The sequence below is a fragment of the Aspergillus aculeatus genome, assembly GCF_001890905.1.
Source record: "Aspergillus aculeatus ATCC 16872 unplaced genomic scaffold ASPACscaffold_18, whole genome shotgun sequence".
Classification (NCBI taxonomy): domain Eukaryota; kingdom Fungi; phylum Ascomycota; class Eurotiomycetes; order Eurotiales; family Aspergillaceae; genus Aspergillus; species Aspergillus aculeatus.
Genome location: NW_017962993.1, coordinates 228,989 through 247,856, shown reverse-complemented (window position 1 = coordinate 247,856; position 18,868 = coordinate 228,989). Strand labels below are relative to the sequence as shown.

The window sequence follows — 18,868 nt, the reverse complement described above, 5'->3', positions numbered from 1 at the left end:
TCCCACCAGAACCTGCATTCTCATCAAATTCCCATCTGGCTTCTGCATAGCAAGAAATATAATTCCCGGCTCGATTGAATGGCGAGTATGTGTTTGATTGTACTGTACGTAGCAAGTGTTCACAGTATTATTGCTTGACTATGTAGAGGGGGTTTGCTTGTTTTCTTTTCTCTTTGAGTACTGTCTTGGTGCCGTGCCGAGGGAGGACGGGAGGGATTCAAGTTCTACTATTCTTTCCCTACGAGATGGGGAGTTTCGCGGTGTGTATATAGATGTATTGCATTTTGCGAAAACTTTAGCATCTTCTTCACTAACACTGAAGTTCATGATTTCTGTTCTGGGTGTCTTGACTCGGGTTGTCATACCCTGCGTGATCCTGGAGGTGGAAGGAGGGCCTGGGGAGAGCCTGGGTGGGGGGAAAGGAAGTGTAGTTAGAATAAGTTTCATATAGCTAGTTCGCTTCGTATTGTGGAAGTGTACTCGGTGGTTCTCATGTGTGTGGGCGAGGACGTGTATGGAAGTTGTGTAGCTTCAAGTATGGATGGTGTGTGTGTGCATTTCCGTCTAATTGCGGCGGATTCAGTTCGTGGATAGTAGCGGCAAATACACTCATATCGAGTAGCCATCCACCCTGGATCGAGTTACTCGGTCAAACAGACATCAATGGGCTGATACGATCCTGCCAATAAAAAAATCCATGAGTAAAGAGGATAGACCCGCTAACTTATATACATGTAGAAACTAAATGTCCTAAGTGCCAGGCAAACGCTGAAGTGGTCCAGGAGATGCATAGTGGAATCTGGTATCAAGGAAGCAATATAGCAATATAGTGGCAAACCGGGAGCTTTACTCCGTCTTTTCCTTGGTTAACCCATTCAAAAAAGAGAGGGGACCCGTGTGGCCGTGCTGCTCGCGCTCCCGCTGGCGCTGCTCCTTCGCTCGTTGGCGCTCCTCCTTGTATGCCTCCCAGGAGAGGTTGGCGGCCGAGTCGGAGACGCTGGCGTCGAAGCCCAGCGACTCTTTGTTGTGCTTTTCCGTCTGCACGCGGAGGTAGTGGCTGAGGGAGGTGGCTTCGTCCTGAGAGACGTGGGCGGCCTTGGGCGGAGGGAGGGGGCGGACGGCTTCGTCGCCGCCGTAGAGCCAGAGCCCGCGGCTGAAGGCCCACTCGACGGCTTCTTCGACGGGCTCGTCGAAGAGATACGGGAGGAAGGGAACGACGGCCAGACCGAGCTGTGGTAATCAGTCAATTGTCTCTGCGGTGGGAGTTTCAGATTGCAGAGGGAACTTACTCCGATGGGAGACCAGGTGCGGAGGAAAGTGTTCGAGGATTTCTTGAACATCCGGCCCGAGTATTTCACGACGGAATGAATGGTGAAGGCCGGCAGACCCATACTGGCTATACTTTGGAACACGGCGCGCTTGGCCATCACCATGCGATAGTCCTCGATGAGGGGAATCTCGGTGGTAGGCCAGGGAGTGAGCGTGTCGGTCGATGTCGAGGTGAGAGGCTTGGTCAGGTTGCCGGTCACCATGCCCTTGGCGACTTGTTCAGGAGAGAGGTCGCTGGCATCTTTGTAGGCCTCACATGGCGGGGCGAGCAGGCTGCGGTTGCGCAGGTAGGCCTTGTATCCTTCGTGCGCGACGTCGCCGATCAAATACGTCCATGAAATACCGTAGGCGGAGCGCACGAGCCACGGGTGCGCGACGGGGCGGAAGGATTCGCCGATGTCAGAGGTGTAGGCGACATAGCGGTGGGCGGAGAGCAGAATCGTGCGAAGTCGAGTAGCGTAACCGGCATATCGGTAGGGAGTTTCCGTGGAGTCAACAGAACTGGCGATGGGTCAGATTGATTCCGATAATTTTTCCGCGTATTAAATTGATGGTTGCTGCTGCCTGGGCTGGCGTCGGGATGATCGCAGCGACTAGCGGACAGTTGCAGTCCGGCGCTTGCGGGGAAGAATGCGGGGAGACGCGGAGGTGGTCGAGCGAGGGACGGTGCGTCGCAACGGCCCCAGGAAACAAGAAACAACATACTAGGAGGAATAAATGTCATCGTAGAAGCCATCGTCGTGGTCAACGAGCTTCTGAAGCTGGTCCGGCAGCTTCTCGCGCGGAATGGGTTGCTGTACCACCTCGGGCGCTTTGTCTTGCTGTTTCCCCCAAATCATGATGCGGTCGCGTGAGGAGTTTCGAAAGCTGAGTGATGAATAAGTGAGGTGTCCTGACTGGGAAGATGGGAGGAATATTGACTTACTGAGGATTATATGGTGTAGAGACAGAAGGTTGCAAGGGGGTAATGCAGTGTAATGAAGGGAGGAGAAGTGAAATTAGATTACACAAAAGAGAAAGACTCAGAGAAAAAGAAGTGAGGGAGGAATGTAAGAAGAGAAGAAGAAGAAGACCGAAGCAACCAAAAAAAAGGTAGAAGAAGGGGCAGCTGCCCCCAACAGATCATTCCATGCAATAGCCGGGGTAAATCTTGCCCGTCATAGCCAGAATGGAGGCTCTCCGTGTCGTGCTTTCTCGCCCCGAGGTCTGTCGGGAAACAGGAAGCCAGCAGCAGCTTTGCTGGGCATGGAACACCGCCACAATCACTTACAGTCCAAGTAGTGACCTCATGGCTGGCAGATGCACGCTGCGCTGGTCAACGGCTTAGGATTGAGTTGGCTCTGATGAGGTTAAGCTGACCGTCACATTGTTGGATCAGTCCAATTGTAGATCACCGGTTTGGATCGTCTTATAATGAATGGAATTATTGTTGAGAGCATGAGGACATCATCGGCTCATACAGACAGTAACGGATCAGCTGATATCCCGTGATTGCTTCCCGAACGTCATCCGCCGTCGGACGTTCCCGGAGGGAGCTGTAGGTCACGTGAAAGAGCACAGCTGGAGCTGCTGACGCAGCTCTGACTCAGCGGAGCGGCTGTCCACTAACGTAATCGGTAAGCGAGTGGGCACGGCAAGCGAGTGGGCACCCGCGCGCGTCGTCTTCGCGTTCTTAAAATTGAAGCAATTCAACCACCAATAATTCCACTAAATATGCCTCAATTATTAAATTCTTTGGTGGAACGAGAGGACCGTATCTGCCTCGCTATTAAGACTATTTAAAATAACAAAATTCTGCTTATTAAAAAAGCTGCAAGCATTTTTAATATTCCGCATTTAACTTTGCAACGACGCCTTAAGAAAGTCAAAACACAATCAGATATATATACTAACTCTATAAAATTAACTCTTCTTAAAAAAAGAGGCTTTAAAAAATTGGATTCTTTTATTTATAAAGTATAGGCTTTATTCTCGGCCGATATACGTACGGAATATGGCAACAATTCTTCTCCAAAAACAAAACTCGAATTCTACAGTCTCTGTAGATAAAAAATAAATATACAATTTATTAAACATACTTCGGCTTTAAAGACTCAGTTCTCTCGAAGATATCATATTCAATATATAAAATATAAAGATCCGAAGCTTTTAACTGAATAATTTAACCGTATTAAAACTACAAAAAAGAAGTATAGTATTTTTAATTAAAATATCTAAAATTTTAATAAAACCGGTTTTGCTATAGAAATAATAGCTACAGCCCGTATAGTTATACAGTCTAATTATATAAACAAGCTATTTCTTATACAGCCAAAAAATTAAGAATAAGTAACTTTAATTAAATATATCAACACCGCCGGTGTGGTATTATCACCGTATTTAATTCTTAAGAAAAAAGTTTATATAAAAATATAGTACCAAGATCTTCTTTCCTCTAATTAATATTTTAATCTATCACCAAATGGTTGGACTTCTAATAATATCGGTTTATATTAGCTTTGTAAATATTTTATTCCTTCCATCAAAAACCGACAGATAGAATAATATAGTCTCTTAATTTTTAACGGACATGACTCCTATTTAACTGCGGAATTTGACGATATATATAATTAAAATAATATTATTTCTATCTATATATTTCTATATTCTTTACACTTTTATCAACTACTTAATATTACTTGCTTTACACCGTTAAAAAGAGCGTACAAAAGCTTAATAGAACGGCTGATCCGCCAGAGCATCTACTATATTAATAAGATTAATTTCTTAAATACATATCTAAAAGCACGTTCTCTTACCTTTAAAGAATCAACTATTTATAATATCTTTAAGACTTTAGGATTGGTTCTATTCCAGCAGAACGAGATTTTTAGTAGACTGGTTATACAGATTCGTAAGTCTACTCCAACCGGCAGTACTACTATTATATCAATAGTATTAAAAACACCCAAAAACACGAAGTAATTACAGAGATATAAAACTATAATTGAAAGGCTTCTTCGTAAACATATAATTAGCCCGTCCTCGCAAATAAAAGCAGCGTTATTCTATATTATAAAAGAATGCAAAATCGCCTTCAATCGGGCTGCTTTACTTAAACAGAAAAATAATAAATTACGAACTGGATTAAAAAAACAGAATACTAAAAACAAAAGATCTTATCGTCGAATGGCTGGTCTAAACGGCCTCACCGTTGACAAGACCAGAAATATATTCAAAAGAATTTGTAAAGCTGATTAAGTTGGTGGAAGCCAGTTTAAAAAATCAGCTGCCAGCGAGGAACAATCTCACCGCCGGGCACCACCTCGCTGCAGCGATTGTAATATAATTAAATATATAAAAATAAAATATCTAACATATTAAAATACCAATTAAACATATTAATTCTTTGATATATAGTATATATAAGCTTCATCTTTTCATGGAAGGCTGTTTGGGTGGGCGTGGGTGCCCACTCGCTTGCCGTGCCCACTCGCTTACCGATTACATTAACGTAATCGTCAACCGAGCGAGCCACGTAAGCGAGCGAGCCAGCAGATCTACCAAATACAGTACTAATATGGATTTTTGATTTGTATATAAATATATAGTATTTTAAAGCCTTAATTATACTATTTTAATTATCTTTTTATATAATTCTTCGGTTTGGATATTTTATATATATATATTCTTAAATACCGCACTCGCTGCATCTGGAAGGTGCCCGGCGGCGAGGCTGATTCTAATTTTTAATCTAAAGAACTTTATTTTTTTTATATTTATATAAGAATATTTTTTTTACTTTATCAACAGTAAGACTGTTAAGGCCTGTAAGCTGCTTATTTTTTTATTATTTTTTAATATTTAATTTCTTATTCGTCCAGCGGAGTTTTTAAACTTTTTATTTTAATAAAACCGTCTGATTTAATACCATCTCAGCATCTTTAAAAATATAGTCTAAAGCTGATTTTATTAGTATATTAGTTATACTACTAAGCAGTTGTTCAAGCCTTGTCTCTTACTTCTTAAATTAATTTATATTAACAGACGTCTTTAAGATTATTAATCGAAAATCTTGACTGCTTGACCGGCTATTAAAATTCTTATAAATCAGCTTATTAAATATTTAGCTTAAATTATATAGAACTAAGTCTGAAGCTTTAAAAACACTTTATATATTAACTTTTTTAAAAGCTATAATATAAATTTTTAAATACTTTTTTAAAAAATTATTTTTATTAATTTTTAAATATTGGATACGTGCAAGGCGTTCTACCAAGCCGTAATATATCTTCTTAAAAAGTATAAAATAAAAGACATCCAACAGCTGGTAGAGATGTAATGATTTAGAAGATATATAAATAAGAATAATATAATTAATATAATATAAGTTATTAAATTTAAATATTAAATATAATTTATAGCTATTAAAAATTAATAGAGTGTATTTACTAATTCATCAGTTAATTATTAATAGAATAAAGTAATATTTAAGCTAATATAAGCCGATTTTATTATTTATTTAATTATTTAAAGATATATTAATTCTTTAATCGCCCGGAATTGAGGCTTCATACCAGCTTACTATATAATTTATTTTTTTAAAAATTAAATACAACTTTAACGCCCAGCCGGCGGTGTTAATATATTCAATTAAAATTATCTATTCGCGGTTATTTAGCTGTATAAAAAAAAGTCTTTCTAAACAGTTTAATTAAGTAACAACTTTAGCTGTTATAATTTAATTTATTATAAAACCGGTTTTATTAAAGTTAAATACGTCTTCTTTAAAAATTCCGTACTCTAATATAGTCTTTTAAATGCGGTTAAATTAAATCTGTATAATCTGTAGATTCTCGTACTTCGCCCGTTTAGTATCCAGCTGGCGGAAATAATAATTTTTTAAAGCTTTATAATATATAATAAAATTTATAATCCATCTCTCTCCCATAATTATTAATTTTTTCTAATTTCTATACTTTTAAAGTAATATATTAGCCATCTCATAAACTACAGAATTTTTTAAAAATACGCTGCGGGCGTTAAGTAAGAGAATCTACTTTTTAAATATTTCTTTCTTTCTTATAGTAAGTTTATAAAAATTGGGGCGAGTTTTTTTAATAAAATAAACAGCTATTTATACGGTATTAAAAAGTTAAATAAAAAATATTAAAAACATCAGCAGCTTTATAAATTTAAGTAATTTAATCGGTCTTTATAGCTTTAAAAGTAAGGTAGATTCGGCCCTCTTAATATAATAAGTCTTTTGATAATTTCGGCATTTTTAGTAGTATAATTAACCGCTGAATTGTTTCAGTTCTTAGAGATGGAAGGATTCAGGGGGTGGTGGCTCGCTCGCTTGCGTGGCTCGCTCGGTTGACGATTACGTTACTGACTCATTGCTGAGTCAGCCTACCATACCCAATCGGGACAGAACCAGCAGCCGCAACTTCCTCCGCTGCCGTCCGTTCGACTTATTCGCGCAGGAACCTATCATCGCACCGCTTCTCCGCTAAACTCCATCCAATTCCCTCCCTCTCCAATCCGTCACCATGGTCGTCTACTACCAGATCGCCGGCAGGAAGGTCGGCTCTCACTATGTACGTACTCCGCTGCGACAGTTACTCGCACCCGACCTCTGCCCGGCCCTCCCTGTCGTCCGAGGCCAATTTCTGTCCAGGTGTTGTGGGACGGACAGTGTCTGACCTGCGTCATGAGGATCAATGACTAACGAGGAAACGCTCTCTAGCTCGCCATGGGTGTTCTCGGTGCCCTCTTCGGTGGTGTCAAGCTTGCCATGGGCGGTGGCAGCCAGCCCAAGCCCGCTACTCCTCCTATCCAGGCTTCTTCTAAGGACGAGGAGGAATTCATCACGTACGTTGCCGAAGACCCTAAGCAGGCAGAATGCACACATATTCCCACTCTCGAAATGGCGGCCTTTCAAGACTATCGGATGCAACTTCAGCTGCTTGAGCTGCGGAAAAGCGGCGGAGACAGCGGCTTGTGAAAGATACTCGCGAAGGGCTGGATGCCACGCCCTGTCATCCCTCAGCTGCTTGATCAGCTAGGGGCCTGCAGTCCAGATGCAGGGTGCACCCAACGACCGCAACCGCGCTCGAGCTAACAGTTTGGCTACAGGGACTTCCTGAAGCAGGTGAACGGAGACGACAAGAAGAAGGATCATTAAAGCCGATGTATCCCATGCTAGAGTCGAGGACTAGTTGAATCTAATGTGCCCGACGTGCAAGATCCAGTCGAGTCGATTATACACCGGTGCGAGACCCAGATGCAACGTGGCCGAGTTGGGCCATGCCTTTGGCGCTTGAAACGTCTGACATGTCGGGACGGGTTGACTTCTGAGGGTCAGGTGTGAATCTGTACATATAGAGTATACACCATGCTTGCTTCAATTGGTCTGGAGATGTTTTGGACAGTAGATTGGTTGTATGAGTTGTAAAGCCAGGTAGCAATGGCGTGTTTTTGACTTATAACATGTAGGACAATTGCAGGTCAAAGGCATATCGAGCTTGGTGACACGAACAGCTCCAACTAGAAAAACACAGCTCCAACCCTCAACTCTAACAGATCATTCAACAGATCAATTGAATAAATTGACATGTCTACACCCGTCAGTCCCTATCTAGATATCCTCAATAAACACCAAATCCCAACCAAAACCAGTCACCTGACCCGACCCTGCCTCCCTCCCTCCCATCCTCAATTTCTCTACCATCACCTCACACCACCATCAACAAACCCACCCACACCATACACACCTCCCACCCCACGACTCCGTGGACTGCAAAAATGAAACCCCCGACCCCCTTTCCCCTCGCCCTCAACATCGGCACCGACATCGTCCACCTCCCCCGCATCGCCCGCCTCCTCACCCGCCAGAACGGCACCTACCTCGCCCGCTTCACCCGCCGCATCCTCCACCCCCGCGAACAAGCCGACTTCCGTGCGCGCTTTCAGCTGTCCCCCTCCCTTGTACCTCTACACAATTCCCAACCCCAAGCGAAACCCCAATCCCAATCCCAAGTGCAGCCCAAACTCCAACCCCATCCTTCATCTTCGCAACCCCCCGTGACGATTACCCCAGACATGACCCGCTGGCTCGCGGGGCGGTTCGCCGCCAAGGAGGCCGCGCGAAAGGCGGCGCCGCGGGGCGCCGCGCAGCTCGGGTGGAAGGAGGTGGTTGTGCAGGTGAGTGAGGTCGATGAGGGGCGGCCGGAGGTGGTGTTTTTGGATGGGTTGGAGGGCGATGGGGATGGGCAGAAAGGTGGGGGTGGTGGCAGGGTGGGCAAGTTGTCGATTTCGCATGATGGGGAGTATGTGGTTGCGATGGTTTTGGCGGCGGGGTGAGGTTTTTTCTGATAGGGGGGGGGTTGTGTTATGGCGTTTGGGTGGTTTGGGTGCACGGAGTACTGTTATGGTTTATGGGGGTGGAGGAAGGATTTGATGGGTATTGCAAGACGGGGATATGCCGTGGCTTATGGGTTAGATGTGCTATGCTGTGCTGGACTGTGCTGGACTGTGCTGGACTGTGATGGACTGGGGGTTAGGTTAAAGGTATCAGGATGGGGAGGTTGAGGTTGAAGCTGAGGGCTGGGTTGTCGCTGTCTATAAGATAAGGCACGGTATTAGGTTCTTGCTCTTGGAGCCTCAGGCGAGGCGATAATCATCGAGATGGATGTTTAGAGCGATTGATGCATGTCTATGCCATCAAAACCTTGTATAATCATATGCGATCGGAATCGTACCTAGGCAAAGCCCGTGAGAGTGAGGGAGACACCAAGTAGCAGCGTGCTCCGGGTCCGGCTGATGATTGCTTGAATCGGGCCCCCATAAAAAGAGAGGATCTCTCGACCTCCGCGATCCACCCCGACTATACTTTCGTACAGTACAGTCTGCAGCCGACGAACCGCCTTGCATATACAGTACAAAACTTGGAAATTCTTCTTGGAATGCATGTTTAGACAGACAGATTTAACACCCCTCACCTAGAAGTCACAACTACCCCTCCTCATCGCGGGGTACGCAGTCATCGTGAGCATCATCATCTTCTTTATCATCCCTATCAATCCTCCAAACACCATGCCATCACCATATACAAACCCCAAACTAATCACTGCCAGAAGATGCCCTTCTCCCACCACAGCCACTCAGGGCAATTCTGCCCCGGCCACGCCAAAGACTCCCTGGAGGAGATCATCCAACTAGCCATCCAGAAACGCTTCCACACCTTCTGTCTAACCGAGCATATGCCCCGACACAAGGAGGACTTTTACCCTGAAGAGGTCTGCCTCAACCGCTTCTCCCCCATATCTACCCCAACTAAAAAAAAACCCAAGATCGAAGCCGGCAATACCGAAGAAAGCCACCTCGCCAACGAAAAAGCCTACTACGCTGAAGCCACGCGCCTACGCACCAAGTACAGCACGGCAGAAACCAACATCCTCATCGGCTTCGAGATCGACTGGATCCGCGAACCGGGCTCCCTCGCCCTGATCCAGCAGTCCCTGGCCGCCCACCCCTTCGACTTCTTCATGGGCTCGATCCACCACACCTGCACCGTGCCCATCGACTACGACCGCGCCATGTACGAGCAGGCCCGCGCCGCCGCCGGCGGCTCCGACGAGCGCCTGTTCGCGGCCTACTTCGACGAGCAGCTGGCGATGCTGCGGCAGGTGCGGCCGCTGGTCGTCGGGCACTTCGATCTGATCCGGTTGAAGAGCGATGAGCCCGATGGGAGTCTGCGGCGGTGGGGTCTTCACGAAGATGGGGTCTGGGCGAAGGTGCGCCGCAACCTGGCGTTCGTGGCGGGCTACGGGGGTCTGCTGGAGGTGAATTCGGCGGCGTTGCGGAAGGGGATGCGCGAGCCGTATCCGATGGGGGAGGTTTGTCGGGTGAGTTGTTTTTTTTCTTTCTTATCAGACTGGAATTGGGGAGGGAGGTTGTGTTTGTAGCTGAAGGGGTGTGATTAATAGAGGCTAATGCACGCACCGCAACAGGAATTCCTCGCCCTCGGCGGCCGCTTCGTGCTCTCGGACGACAGCCACGGGCTGGACCAGGTAGGGCTGAACTACCACCGCGTGCTGCCGTGGCTCGAGGCCGTGGGCATCACGACGGTGCATTATCTGGCGTTATCCGACCAAGAAGACGGGGTCGTCGATCCGCGGTTCCCTCGCACGCGCGTTCGGGGCATCTCGGTGGCAGAGATGAAGAAGTTGCCGTTTTGGGAGGCCAACGCTACTGCAGCCTGATTTTAGGTCTGCATGGGAAGAGCATGCAGGGGATTTGCTTTTTGTGATACATGGAGGACCATCTGCACGGTACTTATTTTTTTTTTTTGGGCAAAGTACATACTATCAATAAATCAACCTATCTATCAATTCGAGACAGTTTGGGGTTGACTAGTCAAATCCCCCAGATATCACATACAAAAACATCCAAGCAAACACATTCATGATGTATTGCTAATCTCAGGGACAAATGACATCAACTGGCTACGGCAATGGCAAATGCGGCACAGGCGGCAGAGCAGAGCCCCCGAGAAGCGTCCCGACGATCTGTCCCGTTCCACCTCCACCCAATAAGAGATTCCAAGCACATTCGACAGGATTCATATCAATTATAATATTCCTCTATAGTTTACAAGTAACCAAACCTCAACTGTGATTGCAGAACGAGAGTCTCCAACCGTGCCAAACACAGGCAGACACAAAAAAAAAAAAAACTACCCGCGCCAAGCGAAACCCACAACAAACGCGGTCTAGATTGAGGGAGGGGCAGCATCATCAAGATTGGAACACAAATAAAGTGAAATTGATCTATCCAAACGCTAAACCCGAAGTTTCTCAACCCCAAACCCAACAAACATTGACTACGTTACTGTGCAAACATGATCCATCCCAAACTTTACGTAGTTGACCGTATCTAATGTTCCAGAGTATAAGAACTAGTACAAACCCCCGCTGCCTCGCCGCCGCCGCCGCCGCCGCCGCCGCCCCCCACTTCGGCTTTGCTTTGGGAAGGAAACCTTTAAACTAACCTAACCTAACCTTCTTTTTTCTTCCTTTTCCCTTCTTTCCTTTCACTCCCTCTCAACCCCGCCACAAACTACCACCCTCCAGACCAAATTTCTAAATAATCCATCAAAATGGGCGTCACCAAGACCATCCTCACCCCCGGTACCTCCGACCAGAAGCCCGTCAAGGGCGACTACGTCTCCATCCACTACACCGGATGCCTGTACAAGGAGGGCGCCGAGAACAACATGGGCGACAAGTTGCGTTTTCCCTTCTTGCCCATAGCATCCCCTACCTGCTCTTGATCTTCCCTCCCGTGGCATAAACCACCCACCTCAGCAGAAAACCACCTCCACCCCCATCCCAACTTCCCTTCCGGGACATGAAGAAAAGAAGTTTTCCCTCTCCCTCCAATATTTTTAAAATGAACATTCTCGATTTGATCCGATTCCATCTTGAAACCACAAGAAATCTAACCACCAGAATAGATTCGACAGCTCCCTGAACCCCGGCCGCGGCCCCTTCAAGGTCCAGATCGGCGTGGGCCAGGTCATCAAGGGCTGGGACGAGGGCGTCCCCACCATGAACGTCGGCGAGGAGGCCGTCTTGACTATTTCGCCGTATGTCGTCGCCCTTTACCCCTCATCTTTTTGCTCTTCTGGGGAGTGAAAAGATAGACCATCGATCTAGTTCAAAGTTTAAATTAACTCATTGGCAGTGACTATGGCTACGGAGCCCGTGGTTTCCCCGGGTTGATCCCTGCTAACTCGACTCTTGTTTTGTGAGTACCCTTTTTTCCCCGTTTCTTCGTCGCCGTGGGGTTTGGAGAGAGGAGGCGGAGGGTTGTTTTCTTCGGGCAGGGTAGTGGGAACGGTGCTAATCTTCTTGGGGATTATAGCAAGGTCAAGCTTCTCTCTATCAACTAGATTGGATTTTGTTGAGGGGTGGGGAGGTTTTATGCAAATACAGAAAATTTTCTCCTTTTTTTTTTTGGTCTCTCCTTCTGGAAACTAATATCTCACTGAATCTGGACATGAAAACTAAGACAAATGTAATCGTTAGCTACTGAGTCACTGTGTATGACTGGGATCGGAGTAGCAGAAGAATCTTGGAGATGCGGAGTAAAGTAGACTAACTTAGCGGGTTGGATATACGTGATCTGGAGATTGATCTTCAGAAGTCATCATCGTATACTTCATGCCGGTGGGTAGATCGCTTAACTACCCCGTTATAGCATGCTCACTACACCACGTATGTATACCCATCATAGCATTACACTCCTTCCGCACCATCCATCGACAACGCACATACCAACCAACCCAGCTCACACACCCACCAGGAACATAACTACCGCGCAATCGAATTGATATACTCAATCCCCTCCGCCCGGTACGTATCCGCCTCGACATAACTCTCCGTCCGCGGCAACCGGAAGACGAAGTTGGACGGCCCGTCCGACGGCGTATAGCGCGGCCACTGGGGGATCCCGTCGACTGTGCCCCCCCTCATATCAGCAAACCCCTTCTCAACCACCACTCATTCCACAATATAAGAGAGCGGGGGAAACATACCGCCATGCCCGTTCGGATCTAAATCCGTCACAAACGCCGTCCACATCCTCGCAGCCAGATTGCCCAGGGCCAGACGCGCGGGGTCGGAGCCCAGAGGGGTGATGGTTTGGTTCGGGTTGGCGAAGACGAAGGGGATCTAAAAATCTTAGCAAGTTTTTCGTCCGTGTGGGGGCCAATTGCTTTTGGGCATAACAAGGACTGGGCTACCTCCGCAAAATGCTGCACGCCAATTACGCTCGTCTCGTTCAACGCCGCCACATCCCACCGGTACGCATACACCTCCGTCTCGTACCGCGCCATCTGCGTGCCCAGCAGCCGCCGCGGCGCGACCATGCACAGATCGCCCGCCATCGACTCGTATCGCTTGTACTCGTACCCGCGGGACGGCCAGGTGACGTTGCCCCAGCCGTAGGGGCAGCCCAGGGCCGAGATATTCGGGTAGAGGCCGAGCAGATGCGTCGCTTGGTCGCGGTCGAGGACCCAGCGTTTGGAGGCTTGCCGCAGTTTAGACCAGACACCTTACGATATGGGAAGGATAGGACACTCACCGATCAACTGCTCAATACACTCCTCGTCCGTGTTTGTCCCCGTGGTGCCGAAGCTCGTGCCCTCGTCCGTGTTGGTCCCGTGCAGGATGGGCACCTTGGCGAAGCGGCCCTCCGTGATGCTGATCTGGGGCTTCTCCTTGATGAAGGTGCCGTCGATGGTGCCGAACCATTCGAGCCCGTTGTAGGCGAGGGGATAGAAGGTCTCGAAGGGGACCTCGCGGAGACACTGCAGGGTGTCGGAGGCGGTGGTGCAGCTGTTTTGTTAGGAAGTGAACGTGAACGCCGCAAGGCACAGCACTTAGGGCACATACTTCGTCTTATTCACAATCTGGTCATACATGGGTTGATACCAGTCCGTGCCGTTCCAGGGGGGACCGACTGCATTGCCCGATTCCATGATCGCTGTCGCACAAATAAGCCCCGTCCAACCGGGGGGGGGGAAGGATTAACTCGCCAGCCCTGAATAGCCCCTCATTATCCCCATCATTCGTCACCAGATGCGCTCCGACACTATAAGCCCCTCTGCCCTTGCCATCAGCCTTTGTAGCTACCACAAAGAAGGACAAGAACTCACGCAGACTCCCCCCAAATCGTAATTCTGTCCGGATCGCCCCCAAACGCCCGAATATTCTCTTTCACCCACCGCAAGGCTACGCGTTGATCCCGCAGCCCCAGATTCGTATTTCCGGATTCCTTTTACCTGCCCATCAGCACAAGACTCCCATCACTCCCATCACTTCCCCCTGCCTCAAATCTCCCAAATCAAAACGTAAAAAAGAGGGTGACGAACCATAACCTCCTTCGAATCCAAAAACCCAAACGCAGCAACCCGATAGTTGATTGACACCCCGATCACCGGTTTGTCGTTGAGTGCGCCTTGATGCAGGATGTAACTCATGTTATACCTTCAGTTTCATCGTCAGTCAGTCAGCCCGCTTTCCCCCCCCCTTTAACCCTCAGGAAGGAGAAGGCGAAACAAACCTCGGATCACTCGTCGCGCCCTGAATCCACCCTCCCCCAAAGATCCACACCATGACGGGGAGCAACTCCTCCGTCCCGGTGGCAGCGGTAGGCCGGATCACATTCAGATTCATGCAGTCCTCGCTCAGGCGCGTATACCCGGCGTCCACGAGGGTGGTCTCGTCGCTGCCATAGCCGGGGCAGTCGTTGCCGTATTGGGTTGCGTTGTAGTGGACTGTCTGCACCTCGTCATCGTCATTGTCATCGTCATCGTCCGAGGTGTCTTCGCTGGAGGTCGACGCCTCGCTGTCACTGTCACTGGCGCGGTAGCGGGTCTTGAGGGTGGCCGGGGTGAAGCGCGTGGGCTGGTCGGCGTATTTGATGCCGAGAAAGAGGTCCTGGGAGAATTCGGGGAGGGAGCGGCCGATGAAGATGGTAGAGGGCTCTGAGGGGGTGGAGGAAGAGGGGGAAAGGGTCACGGTTGGTGGGGAGGATGAAGATGCAACAACAGCAGTGGAAGAAGTAGCAGCAACTGACGAGGAGGAAGGGGAAGCGTTGTTGGGGAGGGCAGCTGTTGAGGAGGTTGCGACAAGGAGAAGAGTGGTGAGGGCTGGGAGCCAATGTGTTACGGTCGTGATGGTGGTTAGACGGGCCATTGTCATGCCCAAGGATCAGGAAAAGAAATTCCCTGTCTCGTTTCTATCCTCTCTCTCTCTCTCTCTCTGTCTCTGGCTGCCTTGCTGCTCCCCGCAAAGGAGATCAGGCTATTTTATATGTGCTACAATTGAACCATTTGAATTAGTCGATACGATGGTAGAGACCGAGGTCCCTACTCACCATACCCAGTCTACATCAACCCCCACTACATACTCCATACTACATCCTACACTACATACATACTAAGTCAAGCTTAACCTGCAGCAACTTGACATATTCGGAAGTCTCCTCCGAAACCATCCTGGATCTCTCTCCACCGTTGCCACGAATCACACCACACTCGGAGATGAAAACTCCATGTCCGACAAGAGCACTCATAGGTGGAACCATCTCCAACCCTAGTCCGGTGCAACTCCGACTCAAGTGCGGAGTCATTTTTCCACGCGTGATGCAGGCATAATGAACAGGTGATATCATTCTACATTGGTGTCATTCCTGCTGCAGGAAAAGAGGGGAATCGACTTGGCATTCATCTTGGCTCTCTCTCATCCTTGTTTCCGCGGTGGGTCTTGGGTCTGCAGCATGCACTCTTGTCAAGTATGAACATCATATTGGGAATCAAGCCGATATACCGGCCGATTTCGGACTCTAGTAGATACGGACGGGAAATATACATCTGTACATATAAACAACTCAATCGGAAACAAAATGAGACACAAAAAAGTGGCTGGGGTAGTAGTAAAGTATAGATGGCGTTATTCGTCACGATATACCTGCCATACCCCCCGGCCATACAGACAACAGTGACGCTCTCCAACAAGGGGGAGCCAGAGAAGAGAAAGGGCGGGCGAGTATGGCGGTGATGGAAGCAGGCCGCCGCCATCACCACCAGGAGGGTAAGAAAGGTATATGATAAAACACAAAGCACAAACATATGGGGAATAAGAAGAAAAGATTAGATGAGAGAGTTGATAAATGACAAGCGTGGTTTCGAGAGTCGCGCTCATCGGTCCTCCCGACCGACGGTTTCCTGTCTCCGTTTTCTCCTCCTTGTTTCTTTCTTCTGATCTTGTTTCCCCAGTCTATCATGGAACACACCTCGCAATAAAAACAAATCGACCAGAGACCCTGGTCTAGTTCCATCCAAGCGAATTTTCAGCCATGACAGGCGCACTGATCATTTGTGTCCGACCAGTGCCACGGCTGTTCTGGCTGCCACGGGAGATGCGACCCCCGGCAGCAAGAGCAGCGGATCCGCGGCCCTCGCTCATCTGATCCACGGCCGAGGGGCTACGCTGGTGCAGTTGACGCTTCTTGCGGTACCGGCGAGCCACCCAGAACATACCAGCACCATAAGCGGCGGCACCGGCAACAGCGCCGACACCAATGCCAACGGCGCTGGCCTTGGTGGTGCCCGTGCTGCTCGTACCGGCATCCGCCTGGTCATACCCTCCATCATCGCTACCGCTGTTGCTGCCGGATCCACTGCTCCCCGATGAGCCGCCACCGGACGACGATCCGGCGCTAACAATCAGGGGAATCGAGGGATCGATCATTGACATCAATGTCTTGACAGTCTGATTGGGCTGCTCATACAGTTTGGAGATCGGGTTGTGAAGCATTTGCGACAGGGTGTCCACGTCACCCGAGGGGATATAAGCCAAAGCAACAGTGGCGATGTACCCAGTGCTGGCCGAGTTGTCATACGGCTGAATGTCGTACATCACGACATCGCTGCCGTTGGCCGACAGGGCGTACTCGAGACCCTGGGGAACGTACGTGAAGATCTGCGACGAAGACAAGGGAGTCGTGGCCACGAAACTGTACCGAAGCTTGCCATTGAATCCGATCTGGATCAAGGTCGAGTTCTTGGGTTCGTTGGGAATGCCTCCAGCCGGAGAGATTGAGCCAGGAAGCTGCGCAGCAGCTGTCGTGGTGGTGGCAGCTTTGGTGGCAGTGCCCGTGGGCTCAGTCGTAGTAGTCGTGGTTCCGACAATGAGAATGCTGGATGGCATCCAATCATCCGCGTTCGCTGAGCTGGATGTGGGGGCTTGCGCAGTAGTGGTCTCAGCAACAGCCTTGGTGGTCGTCGGCTGCTCAGTAGTCAAGGGAATTGTCGCACTAGTGCTGGTGCTGGTGCTAGAGTACACGGAGGGGGCAACAGTCGGGGCAATGGTGGGAACGACAGTCGGGGCTGCGGAGGCAGAGCCCGAAGCTTCCGTGGTCTTGGTAGCGATCAGAGCAGTTGAAGTGGCAGACGCGGCAGAAGAGGCAGACTCGGAAGCAGTTCCCGATGGAGATCCCGACTCGAATGTTGTCTCAGAAGCAGAGATGGGGGTAGAGGCTGCGTCAGAGGTGCTGTCAGAGAGAGTAGGCACAATAGCAGCACTGGTGGGAGCGACACTGCCACTGATAACAGGGGTCGAGGCGCCAGGTGCGAAGCTCTGAGTCTCACTGGAGGGAGCGATGAGAGCCGTGGATGGGGTGGCAGTGGGCCCCAGGCCAGTTGCAGCGCTGGAAGCATCAGAAGTAGCCCCTGGAACCGTGCTGCTCAAGCCCACAGCACCGCTGGTCGGAACGATGGAAGCGCCGGATGTCAGGTCCAAGCCGGTACTGCTAAGACCCACGGCACCGCTGGTGGGGACGGCAGAGGCCACCGATGTCAGATCCGATGCGGTGCTGAGCAACGCAGGGATAGGGATCCCGGATGACCCCAACAAAGAAGTGGGAGTGACCAAAGGAACACTGACAGGAATGGTGGGCAAGCTCATGCTCAAACTGAGGAGTGCTGGCTCCACAGAGGCGCTGGCACTCGTGGCAGTCACCGAGTTCGATCCCGCGACGACAACGGGCGCAGATGCCGTGACCGAGTCAGAGGCAGGAGCAGGAGCAGACGTAGTGACGGCACCAGATGCGGCAGATTCAGACGAAATGACCAAGCCAGGAACCGAGCTAGAGGGGGCAGCCGATGCGGATACGAAGGCAGATTCCGTAGCAGGGATCGAGCCCGAAACGGTGGCAGATCCAGACACGGTCGAAGCAGCCGCAGGAGCTGAGCCAGACACAGTCGCGGAACCAGATGAGATGGCGGATTCGGAAGCAATCACCGAGCCGGAAACAGTTGTCGAGCCCGCCAAAGCGGTCGAAGTCGGGGCAACGGCAGATTCAGAGGCAGTGACAGAGCCTGACGCGGTGGAAACGGGTACAGTAGCCGAGCCAGATGCAGTAGCTGACGATGGCACTTCAGTAGAGGTGGTGCCTGACAACAGGTTTGACAGGATACCCACCAGACCCGATGCGCCAGGACTAGTAGTAGAGGCGGCGTCCTGGGATGCAGAGATGATGGCCTTGGAAGAGGCCGCCTCAGTAGTCTGAGCAGCATTGCTGGTGGCAGTGGAAGCTTGGCTAGAAGCGGGTTGAGAAGCAGAGTTGGATGCCACAGAGGAGGCTTGAGTGGCAGTGGTCTGAACAGAGCTCTGGGTTGTAGAGGGCGCAACAGTGGAGCTTCCAATGACAGAGCTATCGGCTGAAGAACTCTGGCTCGAAACAGTGCCAATCACTCCGGAGCTAGCGGCCGGCTTGGTAGAAGTCTGAGAAGCTGAACTTTGAGCAGCAGAAGGGGACGCAGTCGAGCTCTCAGTGGCAGAGCTCTCGGTAGAAGAGCTCTGGCTTGAGATGAGGCCAATTGCACCAGCAGAGCTTGCCACGGGACTAGACGTGACGGAGCTCTGGGCAGCGGAAGACTGGACAGACGAGCTCTCGGTAGTAGAGGGAGAAACAGTTGAGCTTCCAG

General features: G+C 49.5%; 6 protein-coding genes across 6 annotated transcripts; 4 read left to right on the top strand and 2 right to left on the bottom strand.

Annotated features, from left to right (window-relative positions):
• Positions 1 to 846: 846 nt before the first annotated feature.
• On the bottom strand, positions 847 to 2,168 carry ASPACDRAFT_47245 (mitochondrial fission process 1 family protein; the record flags this gene model as incomplete). The annotated part of the gene is made up of 3 exons (XM_020201922.1): positions 847 to 1,230; positions 1,290 to 1,830; positions 2,035 to 2,168. 3 exons carry the CDS (start codon positions 2,166 to 2,168, stop codon positions 847 to 849), a joined length of 1,059 nt encoding a protein of 352 aa, XP_020052233.1.
• Positions 2,169 to 6,860: 4,692 nt separating this feature from the next.
• Positions 6,861 to 7,495, top strand: ASPACDRAFT_81648 (ATP19 family protein; the record flags this gene model as incomplete). Its single annotated transcript, XM_020205921.1, has 3 exons — positions 6,861 to 6,908; positions 7,058 to 7,182; positions 7,447 to 7,495. 3 exons carry the CDS (start codon positions 6,861 to 6,863, stop codon positions 7,493 to 7,495), a joined length of 222 nt encoding a protein of 73 aa, XP_020052232.1.
• Positions 7,496 to 8,115: 620 nt separating this feature from the next.
• ASPACDRAFT_63897 (holo-ACP synthase) lies at positions 8,116 to 8,673 on the top strand (the record flags this gene model as incomplete). Its single annotated transcript, XM_020203945.1, has 1 exon — positions 8,116 to 8,673. The coding sequence occupies one exon, from the start codon at positions 8,116 to 8,118 to the stop codon at positions 8,671 to 8,673; it is 558 nt and encodes a 185-aa protein (XP_020052231.1).
• Positions 8,674 to 9,181: 508 nt separating this feature from the next.
• On the top strand, positions 9,182 to 10,772 carry ASPACDRAFT_1906930 (histidinol-phosphatase). Its single transcript, XM_020198832.1, has 3 exons — positions 9,182 to 9,608; positions 9,663 to 10,217; positions 10,323 to 10,772. The coding sequence occupies exons 1-3, from the start codon at positions 9,450 to 9,452 to the stop codon at positions 10,572 to 10,574; spliced, it is 966 nt and encodes a 321-aa protein (XP_020052230.1). The 5' UTR covers positions 9,182 to 9,449; the 3' UTR covers positions 10,575 to 10,772.
• Positions 10,773 to 11,466: 694 nt separating this feature from the next.
• Positions 11,467 to 12,504, top strand: ASPACDRAFT_126153 (FKBP-type peptidyl-prolyl cis-trans isomerase). Its single transcript, XM_020196887.1, has 4 exons — positions 11,467 to 11,598; positions 11,828 to 11,959; positions 12,058 to 12,120; positions 12,238 to 12,504. The coding sequence occupies exons 1-4, from the start codon at positions 11,471 to 11,473 to the stop codon at positions 12,263 to 12,265; spliced, it is 351 nt and encodes a 116-aa protein (XP_020052229.1). The 5' UTR covers positions 11,467 to 11,470; the 3' UTR covers positions 12,266 to 12,504.
• Positions 12,505 to 12,507: 3 nt separating this feature from the next.
• On the bottom strand, positions 12,508 to 15,128 carry ASPACDRAFT_1883156 (putative triacylglycerol lipase (LipA)). The gene is made up of 10 exons (XM_020198318.1): positions 14,898 to 15,128; positions 14,440 to 14,861; positions 14,249 to 14,363; positions 14,033 to 14,151; positions 13,913 to 13,980; positions 13,770 to 13,860; positions 13,459 to 13,712; positions 13,118 to 13,404; positions 12,911 to 13,046; positions 12,508 to 12,832 (listed from the first exon to the last, which is right to left on the bottom strand). Exons 1-10 carry the CDS (start codon positions 15,078 to 15,080, stop codon positions 12,687 to 12,689), a joined length of 1,821 nt encoding a protein of 606 aa, XP_020052228.1. The 5' UTR covers positions 15,081 to 15,128; the 3' UTR covers positions 12,508 to 12,686.
• Between the last annotated feature and the right edge of the window lie 3,740 nt (positions 15,129 to 18,868).